The 14,904-nt window shown below is 49.1% G+C and overlaps 1 protein-coding gene across 3 annotated transcripts in view; it reads right to left on the bottom strand.

The window, feature by feature from the left end:
* The window catches only part of srrt (serrate RNA effector molecule homolog (Arabidopsis)), an 87,607-nt gene that overhangs the window by 20,719 nt on the left and 51,984 nt on the right, over positions 1-14,904 (bottom strand). For all 3 annotated transcript variants that reach the window (XM_041178955.1, XM_041178957.1, XM_041178956.1), the window contains exons 7-15: positions 14,166-14,332; positions 13,892-14,050; positions 10,345-10,477; positions 9,262-9,300; positions 8,987-9,162; positions 7,205-7,266; positions 6,270-6,348; positions 4,841-5,032; positions 1,792-1,959 (exon numbers count right to left, since the gene is read on the bottom strand). In XM_041178955.1, coding sequence (XP_041034889.1) covers positions 1,792-1,959; positions 4,841-5,032; positions 6,270-6,348; positions 7,205-7,266; positions 8,987-9,162; positions 9,262-9,300; positions 10,345-10,477; positions 13,892-14,050; positions 14,166-14,332 — 1,175 coding nt within the window. The remainder of the gene's footprint in view (positions 1-1,791; positions 1,960-4,840; positions 5,033-6,269; positions 6,349-7,204; positions 7,267-8,986; positions 9,163-9,261; positions 9,301-10,344; positions 10,478-13,891; positions 14,051-14,165; positions 14,333-14,904) is intronic.

Genomic DNA, 14,904 nt, shown 5'->3' with positions numbered 1-14,904 from the left:
CAGTGTTATACAGTGACAGACCTGTTCCCACCAGTACTGTACCCCAGTGTTATACAGTGACAGACCTGTCCCCACCAGTACTGTACCCCAGTGTTATACAGTGACAGACCTGTCCCCACCAGTACTGTACCCCAGTGTTATACTGTGACAGACCGGTCCCTACCAGTACAGTACCCCAGTGTTATACAGTGACAGACCTGTTCCCACCAGTACTGTACCCCAGTGTTATACAGTGACAGACCTGTTCCCACCAGTACTGTACCCCAGTGTTATACAGTGACAGACCTGTTCCCACCAGTACTGTACCCCAGTGTTATACAGTGACAGACCTGTCCCCACCAGTACTGTACCCCAGTGTTATACTGTGACAGACCGGTCCCTACCAGTACAGTACCCCAGTGTTATACAGTGACAGACCTGTTCCCACCAGTACTGTACCCCAGTGTTATACAGTGACCGACCTGTTCCCACCAGTACTGTACCCCAGTGTTATACAGTGACAGACCTGTCCCCACCAGTACTGTACCCCAGTGTTATACAGTGACAGACCCGTCCCCACCAGTACTGTACCCCAGTGTTATACAGTGACAGACCCGTCCCCACCAGTACTGTACCCAAGTGTTATACAGTGACAGACCTGTCCCCACCAGTACTATACCCCAGTGTAATACAGTGACAGACCTGTCCCCGTCAGTACTGTACCCCAGTGTTATACAGTGACAGACCTGTCCCCACCAGTACCGTACCCCAGTGTTATACAGTGACAGACCTGTCCCCATCAGTACTGTACCCGTGTTACACATTGACAGATCTGTCCCCACCAGTACTGTACCCCAGTGTTATACGGTGACAGACCTGTCCCCACCAGTACTGTACCCCAGTGTTATACAGTAACAGACCTGTCCCCATCAGCACTGTACCCCAGTGTTATACAGTGACAGACCTGTCCCCATCAGCACTGTACCCGTGTTACACATTGATAGATCTGTCCCCACCAGTACTGTATCCCAGAGTGATACAGTGACAGACCTGTCCCCATCAGCACTGTACCCCAGTGTTATACAGTGTCAGACCTGTCCCCATCAGCACTGTACCCCAGTGTTATACAGTGACAGACCTGTCCCCATCAGCATTGTACCCCAGTGTTATACAGTGACAGACCTGTCCCCACCAGTACTGTACCCCAGTGTTATACAGTGACAGATCTGTCCCCACGAGTACTGTACCCCAGTGTTACAATGAAAGATCTGTCCCCACCAATACTGTACCCCAAGTATAAACTGCAACAGACCCATACCCATCAATATTGCAACTTAGCGTTACACAGCTCAGAAAACTGCCTCAAACATAACTCAAATTTTGGAAAGACACGGTCTATAATTGAACAGGAGAGTGCTTTGTAGCTTCAATGTGTGCTGGTTGAAATGTCTACAGTGAGCATACTTTTACTGAGCCAGTAGTGTCAGCACTGTTAACTGCTGAAATAACCTAATAAGCTCTTTAAAACATAACCCAAATCAGAAGTGTTCAACCCTCTGAAACTACTGCATTAACTTGCAGAGGGGCCACAGCTGAAACTTAACAGGAAATGCAGCCTATGTGCTGGCTGATAGGGTATTTCCATCTGACTGAGCTTGCTCTGTGTCCTGAAGAGCGATTCAATGCTATTCATCATCCCAGTTTTCACAGCATTGAAATCTCAGCGTGTGTGTCATCCCAGACCCCACGAGTTGGCTGGGTAGCTGCTGATGGGTTGATCTTTGTGTTAACAGCCACGATAGCACATTGTACCTTTATGAGCTTCTCATCCCTCTCGATATTGACCTCTGGGTTGCCTTCCTTTGGCCCATCGTCAGGTGTGTCCGTCGCATTTCCCATTAACTCCTCTTCCTCCGCACTCACCTCCTCAATCAGGTAATCGGTGATGTTTTTCAAGATGGGATTCTGAGAGGAGAGGTTCTGTGAATTCAAGACAAGCCATTGAGAACGGGGGAAAATTACGAGCGATTCTTTTAAGCAAGGAATGGAGTGCAGGTGAACAGACAGCTCCAACAGTTCAGTGTTAGCCTAAGCACCCAGACATCACCCGCAGGGCACACAGCTTTCAAGGAGAGAATCAGTTAGCAAAGTATTTCAAATAAGACAGCAGTCTTGAGAGGAGACTGCACTTTCCGATAAGATATTAAATCAGGGTCACATCTATTTCCTCAGCTGGAGTCCACAGCACATTTGGAACTGCAGGAAGCTGTGAGAAAAAGACTAAACAGTCAGCCACCTCACTGCCAACTCTGGGAAGATGCTGGGCAGAAATTGGCTGCTGTGACAGTGGCTGCAAATCAAAAGGAATTGGTGGCCACGCCTTTGGGAAAGGAGATACACAAATTAGAATTCTCTCTTTAACAGTAACTCTATTCGAGTAATTCACTGCACACAGGTGGCTCTGGAATAGTTCTGAGAGACATTATAAGGTGCAAGTCTTTCTTACTTAGAGTCACCACCTGTGATAGTTTGTAAGTCCAGTGCAGCTTAATAGTATCTCAGTATCTAGTTTCAGGCACATTACCAAATGAAGTTAAGCTCCAGAATGTAATGATCTATCAATCGTTGGTTCATTTAAACAAGGATTTTGAGGAGAGCAAGCCAGGTCTGCAAGGCCACGCTGCAGCCAATGGCAAGTTGCCACATGGTAAAACATGTCTGATGAAAAATCCCCAGCCTTATTCCATTTCATCAGTCCTGTTAACTGAGGCCTTGGCTGCTGATTCTGGTGGGCAGCAATTATCCTCGGCACTGTGACTAAGACCACAACTCAATCTTCTGTGATCTCAAGGTGAAAGTCTCTCCCTCAAACACCCACCATCACAAAGACCATGAAACTTGAGCCTACTTATGAAAGTCACTGCACAGCCCAGTAATTCACTCAGTGAGGTATTTCTGAGCAAAGGTGCCTTATAAATAAAAATTGTACATTAAATTCATTGAAACTTAGAACAAAATGCCCATTCAGCCCATCCTCCCTGTACTAGCCCCTTTAAAGTACTATCCGATCAGTCCTACTCCACCTGCTCTTTCCCCACACACCTGCAATGTTTTCCTTTCCAAGGGTTTATCCAATTCCCCTTTGGAAAGTTCTTATTGAACCTATTTGCACTGCCCTTCTAGACCACAACAAGTCGCTGCCTAACAATGTGCTTCCTCTTGCCTCCTCTGCTTCTCTTGCCGATTGTCTTAAATCTGCGTCCCTGTGGTTACTGAGCCCCCAGTCAGTGGAAGCTCCTTAACCTTATCCAAACCATTCATGATTTTGATCAGCTATGTTAAAACCTCCCAAAAACGTCTCTGCACTAAAGGGCGAGGATTGGCAGCACTGCCTGTAGGAGGCTGCACTTGTTGACTGAACTCGCAGCTCCTCAAAGTCCTTCATTGTGTGAAGTGCATGGGGGCTGCGGAATGGGAAAAGTGCTGCAGAAACGCAAGTTCTCATTTAAAATCAGCACATTCTGCCAAATTTCAAAGTAAAACGAACACCAGCTACAGATGGCAAATTATTCACGAGATGACTCAAATGGCAGTTTGTGGCAGGCCGTGTTTATTTCTCATCAAGATAGCAGCATAGATAATAAAAGACCACATTCACCTAATGCATCTTCTATCTGCCTGATAACACGTTACAGCGATGCTGGGGTTTTGACTAACCCTAGCAATCAAGCTCCATTAACATGAGTCTACAATAGGCCCAGACAGGAGAAGAGGAAAACATTGGGTGGTGCAAAGCAAGGGGAGCCGATTTCAATGGAGTGATTACGGTTAAAAGTCACTGCCAACAAAGCGCTTCAGACTAAAGTAAATCCATTTCCTGGTACAGTGAAGGGAAAGATAAACAGATGTTCCTTTTTCTTTGGGTGGTATTGGTCGAGGGAGGCATGTTGGCCAAGTCGCCAGACACACTCCCTGCTGCTTCAGGTGGACCGGAGTTGTTCTCTCGATACGCAACGTGAATATCAGTGAGCCAAGGCTGGATTTGAAAAGGGGAAATGACAGTCTGGGTCTCACCGTGCCTTTAATTTGGCAAAGAAAGCCCAAGCGCTTCCCAGGGGTGATTATCAGGCACCATCGGACATCGAGCTACAACAGCAGGCATCAGGACCAGTGACCAAGCACTTTGTCAAAGAAATAAGAGCAAAATACTGCGAATGCTGGAGGTTTTGAACAAAACTAAAAGTGCTGGAAAAGCTCCGGCAGCATCTGTGGAGAGAGAAACTGAGTTAACGTTTCGCAGCCAATATGACTCTTTGAAGATGAGACTCGAAACGTGAACTCAAGTTTTTCTCCCCGCAGATGCTGCCGGACCGGCTGGGCTTTTCCAGCACTTTTTGATTTCTACTTAGTCAAAGGGTTCGGATTTAGGCAGCTTCCAAAAGGAGAGATACAGAGAGCTCAAGAGGAGGGAATTCCAGAGCTTTGGCAGCTGAAGGCACAGCCACCAATGGTGGAGCAATTAAAATCAGCGGCTGTGCAAGGGGCCAGAGGTGGAGGAGGGCATAGATCTGAGGATTGTAGGTTATAGAAGTAGGAAGGGGTGAGACCATAAATGGTGCTAGAAGGATCTTTTACGCCCTCCCTCGAGTTCTTATCTGGAAGGCAACTTCTCGGGCAATGTAGCACTCCCCCTGTACAACACTTAACATTTGGAGATCTTTAGTTCTCAACTGTCTTCAATAGTCACTTGCAGCCCTGGTTTAGGCTGATAAACATACATCTTTTACACAATCTATTGGTTAATATTACATAACTGTCTTACGCAGAGGCCTACACGACATTACAGTTGGCCCACACTGACCTCAACTCTCCCGTCCTCATTGACAGTCTCAGATGACCATAGCTGTGAGCGGTCATCCAGCGAGTGAATGAGTTTAGCCGCTAGTTTGATGTCATTCCGGACGATCTGCTTGTGTTGAGTGATACCGTTAATGCTGCGGACACGCCTGGCTAGGTCCCGATTCACCACTGGGCTCAGTTCACAGTCTCGCAGCTATAGAGAAAGAAAGAATCGCATTACCGTATATTCCACGTAATATTAGCATGGGAACAGGCCATTCGATCCATCTGCTCCATGCTGGTGTTTAAGTTCCATATGAGCCTTCTCCCACCCATCCTCATCTCACCCTATCAGCATACCCTTCTATTCCTTTATCCAGCTTCCCCCCACTAAACGTCTCTATACTATTTACCTCGACCACCCCTTGTGGGAGCGAGTTCCACATTCTCCCCACTCTCTGGGTATAGACGTTTCTCCTGAATTCTCAGAGACAGTTCCAGGCTTTTCTGGTGCAGCCAAGGGACAGCATGATTGGGAGGGGTTGGCTTATTGTGCATGTCTCATCACAAACACGTGTGGCTTCTGACAAACCGAGCCCATTGTTTCAGGTGGACTAGCAGGAGGAGGTCTAGCAGAAGGCTAGCGACCCATGGCTGAATTTGAAAAGGAAAAGTCTGCAGGGCCAAGGGGGAGGCGTAGGGGAGTGGAGCGAATTGAAGAGCTGGCACAGAGACGATGGGCCAAATGGCCTTGTTGAAGGACGATGCCGTTACTAACTGCTGTCTCTCAATGTTCTGACTCCCTCAGCTACTCAACCCCTTCTCCTGTCAAGTGTCGACCCTTGAGCGGCGCCTCACAAATATCAGCGGGTCCTGGAAACTTCAACTGTTGGACGGCGGGTTATGCGACTATGGAGGCATCACAACAGCATCCCCCCTGCCACCACCACCACCCACCCTTTTAATCCTCAGTAGATATCTGCACATTGCCACCAGGCAAGGTTACTGGATAGTCAGCTGGGGCAGTGTTGCTTTTCTGCTTTGTTGGTCCCATGTCTTTGGAGTCGATTGAAACCGTCCTGCTCCAATCAGAGACACCGAACTTGTGGCCTTCCTAACCTTGTGCAACCAGCGTGGGAGATTGATAGTACAATGGCGGATTAACAGTGACACTGGGAGTTAACGGACAGAGTGCCCCACAGCAGGAGGAGGGAAATGTGGAGTGCAGGCAGAGGACAACAGCAACGTTTCCAACTGAAGGAACGAGAAAACACCCCATCCCCACCCCCACCTCACCCAGAACAGGGGGTAAGGAAACCCCAACTCATTCAACAATGGGGCAAATAAACCCCGATTTGCCTGAATCAGGGCAGAAAACTGGAATTGATCAGAAGAGGAGGGGGTAAAAAAAAAAATTCAACGATATTTCTTTCCGATAGAGAGGGACTTACCCGGATATTCTGGAGATTCCAACAGATTTCTTTGATGTTAACACTGCGATCGAAGGTAACCCAGGCTCTCCGGTAAAATCTAACGGGACCACAGAATGGAAATGAAATCTTTAGCACAGCACTGCAATAATCAACAATCAATGAACAATACCATCCAGTGGTAAACTATCAGTACTACATGAAGCCACTCTCACTCAGCTACGTCCGCCCATCCCATTCTCTGCAGTCCCCTGAAGGCAGGGTGTCATCCCACGGGAAGGTTATACAGGAACTTGCCTGTACCTCATCCTTTAAAGCAGCAACCTAGGCACCATGTGACCAGGTCACTGCCCAAAGATGGCAGCACTGTCGGAGGGTCAGCACTGAGGGAGCGCCGCACTGTCGGAGGGTCAGTACTGAGGGAGTGCCGCATTGTCGGAGGGTCAGTGCTGAGGGAGCGCCGCACCGTCGGAGGGTCAGTGCTGAGGGAGCGCCGCACCGTCGGAGGGTCAGTGCTGAGGGAGCGCCGCACTGTCGGAGGGTCAGTGCTGAGGGAGCGCCGCATTGTCGGAGGGTCAGTACTGAGGGAGCGCCGCACTGTCGGAGGGTCAGTACTGAGGGAGTGCCGCACTGTCGGAGGGTCAGTACTGAGGGAGTGCCGCAATTTCGGAGGGTCAGTACTGAGGGAGCGCCGCACTGTCGGAGGGTCAGTGCTGAGGGAGCGCCGCACCGTTGGAGGGTCAGTGCTGAGGGAGCGCTGCACTGTCGGAGGGTCAGTACTGAGGGAGCGCCGCATTGTCGGAGGGTCAGTACTGAGGGAGCGCCGCACTGTTGGAGGGTCAGTACTGAGGGAGTGCTTCAGATAAGACATTAAACTGAGCCTAGTTCTATACGGTTCAATGACATGCTGCACACTTATTTGGACAGATCGTCATCAAGCTATGCTTGATATTTACCTGCGCTCCGGCTGTGGGTCAGATAGTGCCACTCTCATGAAGCCAGGAAACCTTTTACAAAGCTGCAGAGAAGGAAATAGAGTTTATTATATTTTTTAAACAATAGCCTCATCAGCCACACGACAGACAACCAAACGGATATGTCTTTTGACAAGGAGGTATTTACCAGTGGAATTACACAATGGTCAGTTTTGGTTCCAGTACTCTTTCCAACTTTTATAAAATAAACTAGACTCAGCTATTGAAAGCACAATTATAAAGTTTGTCAATAATATGCAACTTGGCAAAGGAATAGATAGTGATGAGGATAGACATAGGTTTCAGGATGACAGATAGACTAGTGAAAGGACAAAAACACGGCAGTTAGAATTTAACACATTTATTTTAGGAGGCAGTATACTATAAATGGCACCATTTTGAAACGTGTAGATGAGCTGACAGACATTGATGTGCATAAGCACAAAGCATTAAAGGCCAGGACAAGTTGATAATTTGATTCAAAAAGCATATGGGTTTATAAACGGAGGAATAGAATATAGAAGCAAAGAAATCATGCTAGAATTATACAGCTGAAGGAGCTCTGCTGTGCAGAGGGAGCTTTACTCTGTATCTAACCCCATGCTGTAGCTGTCCTGGGAGTGTTTGATGGGGACAGTGTAGAGGGAGCTTTACTCTGTATCTAACCCTGTCCTGGGAGTGTTTGATGGAGACAGTGCAGAGGAAGTTTTACTCTGTATCTAACCCCGTGCTGTACCTGCCCTGGGAGTGTTTGATGGGGGCAGTGTAGAGAGAGCTTTGCTCTGTATCTAACCCTGTGCTGTACCTGTCCTGGGAGTGTTTGATGGGGACGGTGTAGAGGGAGCTTTACTCTGTATCTAACCCCGTGCTGTACCTGTCCTGGGAGTGTTTGATGGGGACGGTGTAGAGGGAGCTTTACTCTGTATCTAACCCCGTGCTGTACCAGTCCTGGGAATGTTTGATGGGGACAGTGTAGAGGGAGATTTACTCTGTATCTAACCCCGTGCTGTACCTGTCCTGGGAGTGTTTGATGGGGACGGTGTAGAGGGAGCTTTACTCTGTATCTAACCCTGTGCTGTACCTGTCCTCGGAGTGTTTGATGGGGACAGTGTAGAGGGAGCTTTAATCTGTATCTAACCCTGTGCTGTACCTGTCCTGGGAGTGTTTGATGGGGACAGTGTAGAGGGGGTTTACTCTGTATCTAACCCCATGCTGTACCTGTCCTGGGAGTGTTTGATGGGGACGGTGTAGAGGGAGCTTTACTCTGTATCTAACCCCGTGCTGTACCTGTCCTGGGAGTGTTTGATGGGGACGGTGTAGAGGGAGCTTTACTCTGTATCTAACCCCGTACTGTACCCGTCCTGGGAGTGTTTGATGGGGCCAGTGTAGAGGGAGATTTACTCTGTATCTAACCCCGTGCTGTACCAGTCCTGGGAATGTTTGATGGGGACAGTGTAGAGGGAGATTTACTCTGTATCTAACCCCCTGCTGTACCTGTCCTGGGAGTGTTTGATGGGGACGGTGTAGAGGGAGCTTTACTCTGTATCTAACCCTGTGCTGTACCTGTCCTCGGAGTGTTTGATGGGGACAGTGTAGAGGGAGCTTTAATCTGTATCTAACCCTGTGCTGTACCTGTCCTGGGAGTGTTTGATGGGGACAGTGTAGAGGGGGTTTACTCTGTATCTAACCCCATGCTGTACCTGTCCTGTGTTGCTTGCTCCCACATCAGCCGTATCCAGTGAACGAGGACAATGCCAAACTTACCGATATGATTTCAGCCTTTGAGATATTTGGAGCAATGCTCCTCATGAAGAGCGAGCAGGTTTTGTGAAGTGGCCGAGGTTTGGGAACGACCTCTATCTCTTTCTCCTTGTCTTTCTTTTCCTCCTTGGGTTTTTCCTTTGGTTTCTCCTCTTCCTTCTTCTCTGGCTTTGGCTCACCTGTACAGCATCAAAAAGTATTTAGCGCTCCAACCACAGCAGCAAGCTGGGAGGATTTCTAGTTGACACTAAACTCATTCTGGTTAAAGAGGGGCCTACCTTCTTTCTGGGTCTTCTCATCCTCTTCCTTTTGTTTCCCTGCATGAAGAGGGAGGGAGAGAGGAACATGAAGAATTCAATCAATTCATTCATCAAACAAACAAACATTCAGTACTTCAAATAGAGCAAACAGGGATGAACAGACTGTTCAACCCTGGGAGTCTGTGTTTAGTTCACTCCTGCTGCCCAATATCTAACCTGAGGGTAGGTGGGTGTTGGAGGGGGGATCCCAAAAGGGGATCACGAATGGAAACCTGCCCTCTGTCCTGCCCGAGGACTAGCAGAACGATCTGCCGGGCCTCCCCATATCCCTGAGCCCCTCCAGCCGGGTGGAGGGTCACTTTTAGGTGGGAAGCATTCCTTAAGGAACTCAACTGAAGGGAGGGCGGGTGGGGGTCACATGAAGCCTCACCCACCTCCAATAACATTTTGGGGAGGTGGGGGGCAGGTGGAAAGGCTGTCTGGAGAGTTTTATGACGACCCCCTACCCCCGCAAGTCTGTGACAGGGGTTGGTAAAATCCACCCCCCCTTTCTGTGAACGTGAAACATGATAACTCATCTTCCCACATTCCAGCTCCTGTGGAGATTCAGGCCACAGGGTGTGGAGCCTGATATTCCTGAACAGCTCTGTGGAAGAAACTGAGAACCTCTGGTTAAATTAAGGAATGAACATCCACACTGTGTCGGGGTCTGTTTAGTTATCGCTGGTCCTTGTGGTGTTACATGTGACATCAAAACCAACCCTCAGTGGCTTGGCCTGTATATCGCACCCCTGCGATCTCCAGGAGTGTGTCCCCCAATCAATTCACTGCCCCTACGAGCAGGAGGATCGATTTAAACAGAGCAAATATGAAGAACAAGGAGGACTGGGCGGGAGAAGTGGGGGGTGGGGTACTTTAATAACTGGAGCTGTTCACAGACAAAGGGAAGGAAGCACAATTTCTGTCCCTCATGATAGTTTGGGGTGTGGGCGGACGAAGCATACCCAGAGAACTCAGGGCCGTTTTAATGATTCTCTCTCTCTCTCTCACACACACTCTGAGTATAGATCCTGGGCTATCCCAGTAGAAACTTTCCACTACCTGAATCCTCTTCCTCCATCCTTTCCACAGCAGGTGGGACTGCATCAGGCTCAGATTCCGAGTCGGAGGCCGTAGCATCATCCTCATCGTAACTGTCGTCGCCGCTGTGCTTTCTCTTTCTCTTTTTCACAGCCTAAAAGTTGCACAGCAAACACTGTTACTCAGCAGGCAAGCTCCTGTATCAAACACTGTTACTCAGCAGGCAAGCTCCTGTATCAAACACTGTTACTCAGCAGGCAAGCTCCTGTATCAAACACTGTCACTCAGCAGGCAAGCTCCTGTATCAAACACTGTTACTCAGTAGGCAAGCTCCTGCATCAAACACTGTCACTCAGCAGGCAAGCTCCTGTATCAAACACTGTTACTCAGCAGGGAAGCTCCTGTATCAAACACTGTCACTCAGCAGGCAAGCTCCTGTATCAAACACTGTCACTCAGCAGGCAAGCTCCTGTATCAAACATTGTCACTCAGCAGGCAAGCTCCTGTATCAAACACTGTCACTCAGCAGGCAAGCTCCTGTATCAAACACTGTCACTCAGCAGGCAAGCTCCTGTATCAAACACTGTCACTCAGCAGGCAAGCTCCTGCATCAAACACTGTCACTCAGCAGGCAAGCTCCTGTATCAAACACTGTCACTCAGCAGGCAAGCTCCTGTATCAAACACTGTTATTCAGCAGGCAAGCTCCTGTATCAAACACTGTCACTCAGCAGGCAAGCTCCTGTATCAAACACTGTCACTCAGCAGGCAAGCTCCTGTATCAAACACTGTCACTCAGCAGGCAAGCTCCTGTATCAAACACTGTCACTCAGCAGGCAAGCTCCTGTATCAAACACTGTCACTCAGCAGGCAAGCTCCTGTATCAAACACTGTCACTCAGCAGGCAAGCTCCTGTATCAAACACTGTCACTCAGCAGGCAAGCTCCTGTATCAAACACTGTTACTCAGCAGGCAAGCTCCTGTATCAAACACTGTCACTCAGCAGGCAAGCTCCTGTATCAAACACTGTCACTCAGCAGGCAAGCTCCTATATCAAACACTGTCACTCAGCAGGCAAGCTCCTGCATCAAACACTGTCACTCAGCAGTCAAGCTCCTGTATCAAACACTGTCACTCAGCAGGCAAGCTCCTGTATCAAACACTGTCACTCAGCAGGCAAGCTCCTGTATCAAACATTGTTACTCAGCAGGCAAGCTCCTGTATCAAGCACTGTCACTCAGCAGGCAAGCTCCTGTATCAAACATTGTTACTCAGCAGGCAAGCTCCTGTATCAAACACTGTCACTCAGCAGGCAAGCTCCTGTATCAAACACTGTTATTCAGCAGGCAAGCTCCTGTATCAAACACTGTCACTCAGCAGGCAAGCTCCTGTATCAAACACTGTCACTCAGCAGGCAAGCTCCTGTATCAAACACTGTTACTCAGCAGGCAAGCTCCTGTATCAAACACTGTCACACAGCAGGCAAGCTCCTGTATCAAACACTGTTACTCAGCAGGCAAGCTCCTGTATCAAACACTGTTACTCAGCAGGCAAGCTCCTGTATCAAACACTGTTATTCAGCAGGCAAGCTCCTGTATCAAACACTGTTACTCAGCAGGCAAGCTCCTATATCAAACACTGTCACTCAGCAGGCAAGCTCCTGTATCAAACACTGTCACTCAGCAGGCAAGCTCCTGTATCAAACACTGTCACACAGCAGGCAAGCTCCTGTATCAAACACTGTTACTCAGCAGGCAAGCTCCCGTATCAAACACTGTCACTCAGCAGGCAAGCTCCTGTATCAAACACTGTTACTCAGCAGGCAAGCTCCTGTATCAAGCACTGTCACTCAGCAGGCAAGCTCCTGTATCAAACACTGTCACTCAGCAGGCAAGCTCCTGTATCAAACACTGTCACTCAGCAGGCAAGCTCCTGTATCAAACACTGTCACTCAGCAGGCAAGCTCCTGTATCAAACACTGTTATTCAGCAGGCAAGCTCCTGTATCAAACATTGTCACTCAGCAGGCAAGCTACTGTATCAAACACTGTCACTCAGCAGGCAAGCTCCTGTATCAAACACTGTCACTCAGCAGGCAAGCTCCTGTATCAAACACTGTCACTCAGCAGGCAAGCTCCTGTATCAAACACTGTCACTCAGCAGGCAAGCTCCTGTATCAAACACTGTTATTCAGCAGGCAAGCTCCTGTATCAAACACTGTCACTCAGCAGGCAAGCTCCTGTATCAAACACTGTCACTCAGCAGGCAAGCTCCTGTATCAAACACTGTCACACAGCAGGCAAGCTCCTGTATCAAACACTGTCACTCAGCAGGCAAGCTCCTGTATCAAACACTGTCACTCAGCAGGCAAGCTCCTGTATCAAACACTGTCACTCAGCAGGCAAGCTCCTGTATCAAACACTGTCACTCAGCAGGCAAGCTCCTGTATCAAACACGGTTGTTAAGCAGGGAAGCTCCCATGTTAAACAGGCACACAGAACCCTAGCCATTAAAGTAGCTTGCCGATGCTCCACGAACAGCAGCAAGTAATTGGCCAGACAATATCAAACACTTTCCTCAAGGGAATATAGGAATTAGAGGATGAGTGAAATTGATGGGTTAGATTGCAGAACTTTTCCCGCTGGTTGTTTTTTTTTGGGGGGGTGCCGGGGGCAGGGGGGGGGGTGCGAGTCCAGAGCAGGGAAACATATTTTAAAATCGGAGCCAGGCTGTTCAGGGGAGGCTAGGAAACAGGACTTACAATAAATCAACGTCAGTACTTAACGCTCCACATGAGTCTCCTCACAGAAGTGAAAGTGTGAAACTCGCTTGCACTAATTGCAGGAGATGCTAGCTCAGTTAATAATCCTAAATCTGAGATCAGTCAGGTTTCCGCTCGCCAAGGGAAGGTGGAAGGAATGGATCGAGGATACAGATCATCCATGATCTCATGGAATGGCAGGTCACACTTGAGGGGCTGAACGGCATCACCCCTGTTCTTACGTTTGCTCAGTTAGCAGAGTTCAGTGGGGATGGCCCTGACCCAGGATAGGGTCAGGGGGAATCAGCTGGGCTCTCCTGTTCCTGATTGCTACCTAGCAGGCCCCTCCAAAATGCATCGACGAGATTCTGGTCAGGGCAGGACAGAGCCTGGCTCCGATGCTGGGCATAAGGGCCATGTGAAGAATCTCAGCAAACTCGGTGCCTGGGAGGACACGGGTCACCCACATCTCCTTGAGCCAGGACTTTGCTTAGCACTCACAGAATCACACAGCGCAGAAGAGGCCCTTCGGCCCATCGCGTCGGCGCCTACCTCCCTAACCCCATTTACCAGCACTTGGCCCCATAGCTTTGAATGTTATGACTGTTACGCCAAGTGCTCAGCCAGGGTACTTTGTAAAGGACGTGAGGCTAACCGGCCTCCACCACCTCTCGATGGAAGCTCCTCCACAACACTGCACCCCAAGTGGGCACTTAACTGTGAACAGCAACAGGGCATCCGGCAACATAGCAGCATATTCGTGACGTGTACAGCATATCAATAAAAGCAGCAAAAAGTGGACAGCGCACCTTGACAGGCGCTGGGCTCTCCTTGGCTGGCTCACACTGCTCAGCCTCATCCTTATCTTCCCCCTCTTCCCTCTTCTCCTCCTCCTCCTCAGGCGACTCTTTTGATTTGTTGTCTTCTTTGTCCTTCTTTTCCTCCTCTGCCGGCTCGCTGGTTTCTGCCTGGGGAAGGGAGATTCGTTTACACAGCGATGTCCACGGCTATGTCTCGTAGCGATTACTTTGCTGCGTTTCAAGGCCAGCCTTAAATCAACAACAGTAACAAAACCGCGATTACCTTTTTGCTGTCTTCTTCCTTTTCTTTTTCCGTGATCTTCCTGTCGTTTTCCAGGACCCGCCCTTCTTCCTTCTTCACAAGCTCTAATTTCTCGATCTTTTCCTCCTCGTCCTCCAGCTCCAGGATTTTCACGTCATTCTCCGTTCCGCCCTCCATTTTTATGACAGCTGCCGGCCGAAGGGAAGTTTATTTAACAAGAGGCTGCAATCAGGGACGCTCACACCTACTGAGGAGATCAGCGATTACAAACGGCACCGGCCTGGGTGACCTCAGCGGCTCACCGAGCACACAGCACCTTACACCACCTCAGGATGTCTCAAAGTCTTTACAGCCGGAGAAGCACTGTTTTTTTTTTAAACCAAGCATATTCAGGGCTGTAACGTAGGAAACACAACAGTCGAGTTGGCATTGCTGGATCCCACAAACAGCAACGTGATCATGATCAGGTAACCTGTTTTACTGATGATGGTCAAAGGCGCTGGGACAAATCCCCATTGCTCTTCTGAAAAAGAGTGTCATGGGGTCTTAAAGGTCACTCGACAGGCAGCATCAGAAAGGCTGCAACTTCTAACAGAGCAGCACTCCCTCACTACCGCAAACCCAACAGAGCAGCACTCCCTCGCTACCGCAAACCCAACAGAGCAGCACTCCCTCGCTACCGCAAACCCAACAGAGCAGCACTCCCTCGCTACCGCAAACCCAACAGAGCAGCACTCCCTCGCTACCGCAAACCCAACAG

Source organism: Carcharodon carcharias, chromosome 33 (assembly GCF_017639515.1).
Source record: "Carcharodon carcharias isolate sCarCar2 chromosome 33, sCarCar2.pri, whole genome shotgun sequence".
NCBI classification, from domain to species: Eukaryota; Metazoa; Chordata; class Chondrichthyes; order Lamniformes; family Lamnidae; genus Carcharodon; species Carcharodon carcharias.
This window is presented reverse-complemented; position numbering and strand designations above follow the sequence as displayed.